Source organism: Pimephales promelas, chromosome 1 (assembly GCF_988280905.1).
Source record: "Pimephales promelas chromosome 1, fPimPro1.hap1.1, whole genome shotgun sequence".
Classification (NCBI taxonomy): Eukaryota; Metazoa; Chordata; class Actinopteri; order Cypriniformes; family Leuciscidae; genus Pimephales; species Pimephales promelas.
The window spans coordinates 51,319,000-51,326,085 of record NC_142769.1 but is presented as its reverse complement, the minus strand read 5'-3'; the positions used below and the strand labels follow the sequence as shown (position 1 = coordinate 51,326,085).

At 39.1% G+C, this 7,086-nt stretch overlaps 1 protein-coding gene across 1 annotated transcript; it reads right to left on the bottom strand.

Annotated features, from left to right (window-relative positions):
* Positions 1–235: 235 nt before the first annotated feature.
* On the bottom strand, positions 236–5,378 carry LOC120461235 (C-type mannose receptor 2). The gene is made up of 5 exons (XM_089131739.1): positions 5,298–5,378; positions 5,082–5,120; positions 4,636–5,001; positions 874–1,227; positions 236–713 (listed from the first exon to the last, which is right to left on the bottom strand). Exons 2-5 carry the CDS (start codon positions 5,116–5,118, stop codon positions 352–354), a joined length of 1,119 nt encoding a protein of 372 aa, XP_088987865.1. The 5' UTR covers positions 5,119–5,120; positions 5,298–5,378; the 3' UTR covers positions 236–351.
* Between the last annotated feature and the right edge of the window lie 1,708 nt (positions 5,379–7,086).

Sequence of the window (7,086 nt, the reverse complement as noted above, 5' to 3'; positions counted from 1 at the left end):
GAAGTTCCAGGAAGTCCCTTATATGGACAAATGTATCCAATAAAGACACAATTGCAACTATATTGGTTGTGCTTGTATGTGGTTGTTCAAGCAACATCAGTTTATTTTCATATCTGTAAATTATAAACAATGCAGTGCTAATTGCTACAGATAAGATTATGCAAAGAGATTCTTGAAACACACATATTGTGTTAGTATTTTAGACATCTGAAGAATAGTAATCAATGGTGTTAGAAAACTTTGATAAAATCACAATTAGTAGATTCACTCAGAAATTACTAAAGAACAAATCAAACAAATGGAAGAAAATGAGAAAAAATAAAGAACACAAACATTGTCATCTTCTCAGTGCTAATATCTGCTGCAGATGAAGTTGAGTTTGCGAGTTTCAGGAAGGCTGATCCAGCGCTGATCTCCTCCAGACTGAACTGCTCCTTTTCTCTTCTCAAGTCTGCAGTTTTCCGGTGTCGTTCCGTTCCCTGGAGCCCAGTTCTGATAGCACACGATCTCTCCGCTCAACCAGAGCCACATGTTCATGCTGCAGTAGTTGTGTAAACCCAACCACACCGCCTCAGTAGACGCACGTTTAACCACATTCATCACCTCCTCCTGCATCTGGACTGAATGAACCGAGACCAGATCCGTATAATTCTGTCTGCAGTATCTCAGAGCTTCAGCCCACGTCAGAGTCTCAGTGATCAGAATCAGTTTATCTGGACACAAAACACACCACAAGCAAACACTAGAGAGAGACTGATCAAAAACAACATGCAGAACACACACTGTGGAGGAATCTGTCATGTCAGACATGTAGCGTGAACTTTAAGATATCTGGAGGTGATGGGTGGAGTGTGTGTGTGAGGATCTGCTCACCTTCATGACACACAAAAGGAAGTTGGTTGTTACAAGAATCAGCATACCATTGACCCTGAGCATTATGTCTGATCCCTGTACAGTTCTTAAGTTTTCCTATTATATTAGGTTCAGTAGAAGCCCAGTATCTGAAAGAGGAGTCACTCTGATCTGACCACTGCCATGGGTCTCTGACTCTGAAGAGACCGATCCAGACATTAGTAGTAGAGCTATGATTATCAATGATGATCTTCTGAACCTGTTGACTCTCATTCTGGTTCCTCACACTGACCAGATCAATGTGATTCTGTCTGCAGAAACTCTGAGCGTCTCTCCAGTTCTTCATCTGATTGACAAGGACGAGTCCTGTGTTCACAATAAAAAAAACACATATAAACTTATTCAAAAAAGGTACTTATTAAAGGGGGGGTTGACTGCTTTTTTTTCTTTGCATGATTGTGTTTATGGGGTGCAATATAACATGTATTCGTGGTTTTTCTTTTTTTAAAAGTCTTATTTTTCATAAACTTCACCTTTATTGTCATCCGCGCTCTCCTCTGTCCTCGAACGAGCGACTGACTTCCTGATTCTATGAAACCACTCCCTCAGAAACACGTTGTGGGCTCAGATTGGTTAGTTTGGCCTGGTGTGCTGTAATTGGCTAAACTGTCGCTCACGTTGTCCGGAAGGTTAACGCTCATTACCTTTACGAGCGAAACGTGCACGTCATGAGCTCCGGTCCAGATGTAAATATGTGTCGAACTGCAGTATCAATTTGAGGCAGAATCAGACCAATAGAGAGTCAAACAGAAACTCACCACACACGGCTCTTACTAAATGTTGAATGATAATTTGCTACATTTTTTTAGAACTTTATACACGTTTGTTTTACACAATAGCATCTGACTGGCAACAATAGCAACTGACTGGCTACTATGTTATACTCAAACAGCGTTGGCAAATCGAAAATAACGTCATAAAACATATATACATGGAAAATACATTTACAACATTAGTCCCTATACAAAATTCAGGTCCATAATGTTTGTACGTGTTTGTCGTAGACACAAAATAGCATAACTAGTAGCCTATAGTGGCTATAAAGCCAGCGCTGGCATTTGAAAAAAATAAAACACAAGGCTACGTCTGGAATTATACATGCAAATACATTTAAATGATGAAGTCTTCGCCTACTTACAGGTTGTGGCCCAACAACTGCTATCTCTGGTTTTAAAGTCGGAACTGCTTCATGTTTTAGTAACAGTTTCTTGTTGAATCCGGTGTTGAACTCGTGGAGATTCTGGAAGCTGTCTTCCGTAAATGCGCAGCACAGAGAGCTAGATTACCATCGTCATTTTCAGGAACTTAATCAAACATAAATTGTATCCATTGTTGAGGAAGTACAGCGTCCGTGGGAAGACCGAACACAGAAGACCTGACAGCTGCGTGAACAACACACTCGACGAGCCGCAGAAATATGCGCATGCCCTTTTTTGCATATTCTGAGGGAGGGTTGATGCAAATGTGTGGGTTAGTGACGTACCATAACCCATCTGTAGTCCCAATCCAGTCGTTTTTGTCGGCAATTATACTTCCTGATTTTTAAAAGACGATATCTTTGCTTACACTGAACTTTTAGCGCTGCAACTTTGCAGATACTGTTCATGCACCAACAGCAACATTACACACTATTTAAAATCAAAAAAGTGAAATCGCAATCAACCCCCCCCCCCCTTTAAACACACATCCACATGCCAACTTACCTTAAAGCTTCAATACCTAAGATTTAGATGCCGCTAGATGGCGCTACATTCAAAACAACAACAACTGTTTTGCTTGATGACGACGTGGAGGAACGCGGAATGATGGGAAATGTTGTTTTCAACTCCACCGTGGATAAATCAGTCAGAGACAGGAATCGAAAATCCGCACATCCGGACGAGAAGCTCAGCGCCGCGTCTCGCCACATATTTAAATTTCGAACACATTATTATCTATAAGTGTACACATACCGGCGGCGCCCAGCAACGCCTCAGGACCGTGTTCAAAATCCTGCTGCGCCACAGAGCGCCATTTACATAGTTTTGTATAATTTTTTTTATTATTTTTGTCTCAAATCGTTGCTAATGGATCCTGACTTCGCCCTATGCTTCAATATGCATTTAGTTTTGCATTCATTTACAGAAATCAGCTGCTTGAATGACAATTGCTAATGTTATTAGATGGTGAGATTCTCAATTCATTCAGTTAACGGATGCTCTGAGGTAAAGTTTTCAGAATGCAGACTCAGCAACGATTGTATTTAATTGTACAGAACAATCATAACATAGAACAGACATTATCTTCATTTCCTGTCATTAAACAGAACAATATTGCTGGCCATATGTAACGGAGGCCAGCTAGTAGTTGCTGTGCGAGTAAACCTCACTTCCCGATCTCAATAGGCGCTCTAGCGACAGACGCTAGAGGCTGCAGTCTTTAGCCTCCTTGCTAGAGCGTCCGACTCTCACGCCGGAGACCCGGGTTCGAGGCCCGCTCGGAGCGGGGCGAGTAGGACCCGGGTGGAGGGGTTACACATACACTGATGAGAAAGTGCGCGTCCGATGTTCGATAACGATGTTAGTTGATGTTAGTCCGATGTTAGTTGTCCTAAACGTGGCGCGGCGCTTCTCGTCCGGTGTGCGACCCCCTTTACAGCCAACAGTTCACATTCCGAGAATAAATGAAAAGAATAATTGTGCTCCATTCCATAACAAATGCGCGAAACAAGCTGACGTTTGTTGCTTGATAGACGCTAACGCACAACTACAACTACCGTATTTGTCCAGGACTACACGTAGTACGAGCAGAAACCGAGGTAAGCGGATATGACGCGATTGACTGGCGACTCCCAGCTCACCCCTACTCACACGCCCCGTTTCCTTGGTTAAAATCTCAATTTTATCGCGATTTAAACATTGTTTGAAACATTTGGAATATTGTAAGTTATCATCTTAGCTAAATATATAACACTGGCCTTGTGATTTTGGTATATTTTAATGCAAAAATCTTAGGTATTCCACCTTTAACCCTACCATTCTTTCTTTTCTTTTCATTTTTTTTTTCTTTTTAAATTGCAATCGACAATGTGTCTATGCGAGTTCCCTTAAAGTTAATCTAAGAAGTAAGTTTTTACGGGTTTGCATTGATATCCTAAATCACGCAGCTCAAGGCGTTCAGATTGTTTATAAATGTAGTTTTATTCGTTTTAAAGGTATAGACTCATTTTTTGATTAATACAATAGTGGTCAAATACTGAAACTTGAGTCTTATATCTTTTAAATGATGTATAGTTTGTCAAGTTAATAACATTAAATATGATGGACAAGGCCTTTGTTCATATATTATTCAAGATGTGTAAAGCGATTGTATGTCTGTTATGTTGAAATTATATGCATTGATTAATTCATTACATTTTATTTTGAATTTATAATTTATAGTATGCATTTTTTGTTTGAAAATATCATTCTGCTCTCTAATGGCCGATTCCCAGAGTTATCAACAACAAGAGATCAATATCTTCAATATCGGTATATTTTCTATGCAGTTGAAACTGTGACACATATCCACAGTCTCCTCTATATTTATGAACACATTAAAAAGTAACAGAATATAGTACTGCATTCCTTTTGTACTGTACATAGTGCATCTTTTTAAAAAAATATATAAATTATGCACTACTGTATGTTTATTGAATGTTTGTAATCACAAATGTTTATTGTGATTGTATGGAGCTGCACTTACTGTTGTTAGATGAATTACAGATGAAAGTCAGGCTGAAACTACATGGCCAATCCTCCCATTCTCCATTTTTCATCATAGCACACTCATCTTTGCCATCAGGTTGTCCAATAGCCCAGTTCAGATAGAGCGCAGGTTCACCTGAAGACCACTGCCATTTATCAACATTCATCCTCTTCAGCCCAATCCAGATATACTGAACACCTTCATCATTCACACTCTTATTCAGCTCGTTCATGTCGTTCATGTTGTCAACGGTGGCCAGATCTGTGTAATTCTCTCTGCAGAATCTCTGAGCTTCAGTCCAGTTCTTGTTCACGTTTATAAAGTGATACTGACGCTGAACACATTCAGATACGGAGCAGAGAGCTGTGAAAGAGAGCGTTTGATTTAATGCTTTTCATAACAGAGTCAAACCTGATCAAACTATAAACCACAAACACACTCACCAATGAGAAGAAGAATCAAATATAGAGTTTGGTCCATTTCTGAGGAAAAAAACACAGTGAAAAACTCAGACATCAAACATTCCCTGATTAATTTTGGAGTAAAAAAAAAGACAATTTCAGTATCTTAACAGAAGCATGAATTCACTGTACATAATCATTCAGACAATTTTAACATCTGAAAGTGTAATTGTGTTTGAAGAATGAACATGTTCTTACTTTAGAGGTCGTGTGTTTCTGTCCTGAGTCTGATGTTTCTGTCTGCAGATTTACACTACGTGATTATTATATCTGCTCTCACCCCCAGATCATTCAGATCATTTGTTTATTTCTCTAAAACCCCTATTTCATATTTTACTTCCTCCTTATTTGTTTTTTCCAACTCTTTCCCCTTATTTGCATCTCAACATCTGTGTCAGTCAGTATCAGTCTATGTTAATATGGACCTTAAGGCCATTGCACACTGAGTACGGCATTAGATTGTAGAGCACGTCCGAGTCGGGCCGCAGGCCGGGTTCTGGCAGATAATTCATGTTGATGTGTCAGGTTACATTGGGTCCGGGCTTTAAAAGCCACGGACCGGGTTGGGTCGGGTAATAATTTTCAGGCCCGTTGAGAACTTTACTGACTATACCCAAAAGAACAAAAATAAACAACTTGGTTGACAAGATATATGATGACGAAAAACTAAAGTACAAAGAGCGGCTTGTCAGAGCACATAAAATAACAATTGGGCTGGACATATGGACCAAAAAAGGACTCACTGCTTCATATCTGGCAATTACTGCATGTTTTTTTTTTTTTTTTTTTTGTAGGCCTACTGTGGTAAACAAATCACAGCACATATTGACTTGATCAGATTGCACACCCACACACGGCAGAGTGTATTAATCGTTGTGTTGACCGATGCATAGAGGACTGGGGAATACCCCAACACAAAAAGTCATAACTGACAAGGGAAGCCACATGATTGCTGCGTTTAAGTCAAATGAAATGGATGAGCCCTCTAGCTCCGACTCCGAGGATGAATCCATCGAGACGAGTGACCCTGAAGATTCTGGCTGTTAGCGAACACCAGAGGTAAATTACTTCAGTTTGGTGTTCATTTTCTGTATACCAGACACTCACCTGGACAGTGAGTGACATTCCACATTAAGATACAGTTTTTTTTCAATTGTTTATATGCAATTTTGAAAACCGGGTTCTTTTTTTCAAAATATAATGACAATTATCCAAACACCACACTCAATTTGCATAATTCCTTGATTGTTTGCAAAATGACACACGTCTGTCAAAACATACACACTTCAGTCAAAAGATACACACATATTTGTGAAAATGCCATTAGTTTTCATTTAACCAACACAATACTCAATGATCATACACTATTGCAGCCAGTTTCACACTGCTGTGATAAATAAAAAACACATTTGTAAAAAACTATTTTTAGGAAATAGCATGTGCTACATTGTTATGTAAGGGATAATTGAAAAAAAGATGAAAATGAAAAAAAGTGACAATCTCACAACATTCGTCATGATTAGTTTGAGATACAGGGAGATTGTACACAAATATATAACCTTACCAAACACTGCACAACACTGATGCTGCAGACTGAAAATTTCAAGTGTTTATTTCAAGACTTACAGTATTTCTTAGCATAATCAGTTACAGCAATCAACCAAAAATGAAATCAATGAAACAAATAATATCTGTAAACAAATTAAAATTACTGCATGAAGTACATACTTGACTCTGAAGAAAAACTAATGTAAAAGCAACAAGAATATTGTAACTATTCAGTTACAGTATCAACCAGAGATTTGGTTGATCTCTTTGTCCAGCTTCCATCAGTGTCAGTCCATGGTTGATACAACACAGTCTCATGAAGATGCGTATCTATACCATGAGTGGCATTTCTCGTGGCATTTATACGCCAAAAGTGTTTTTTTCGTGTATATGGTACGCACTAAAAAACCCTGGGTTAGGTTTAGGGGGGAGGGGGGTG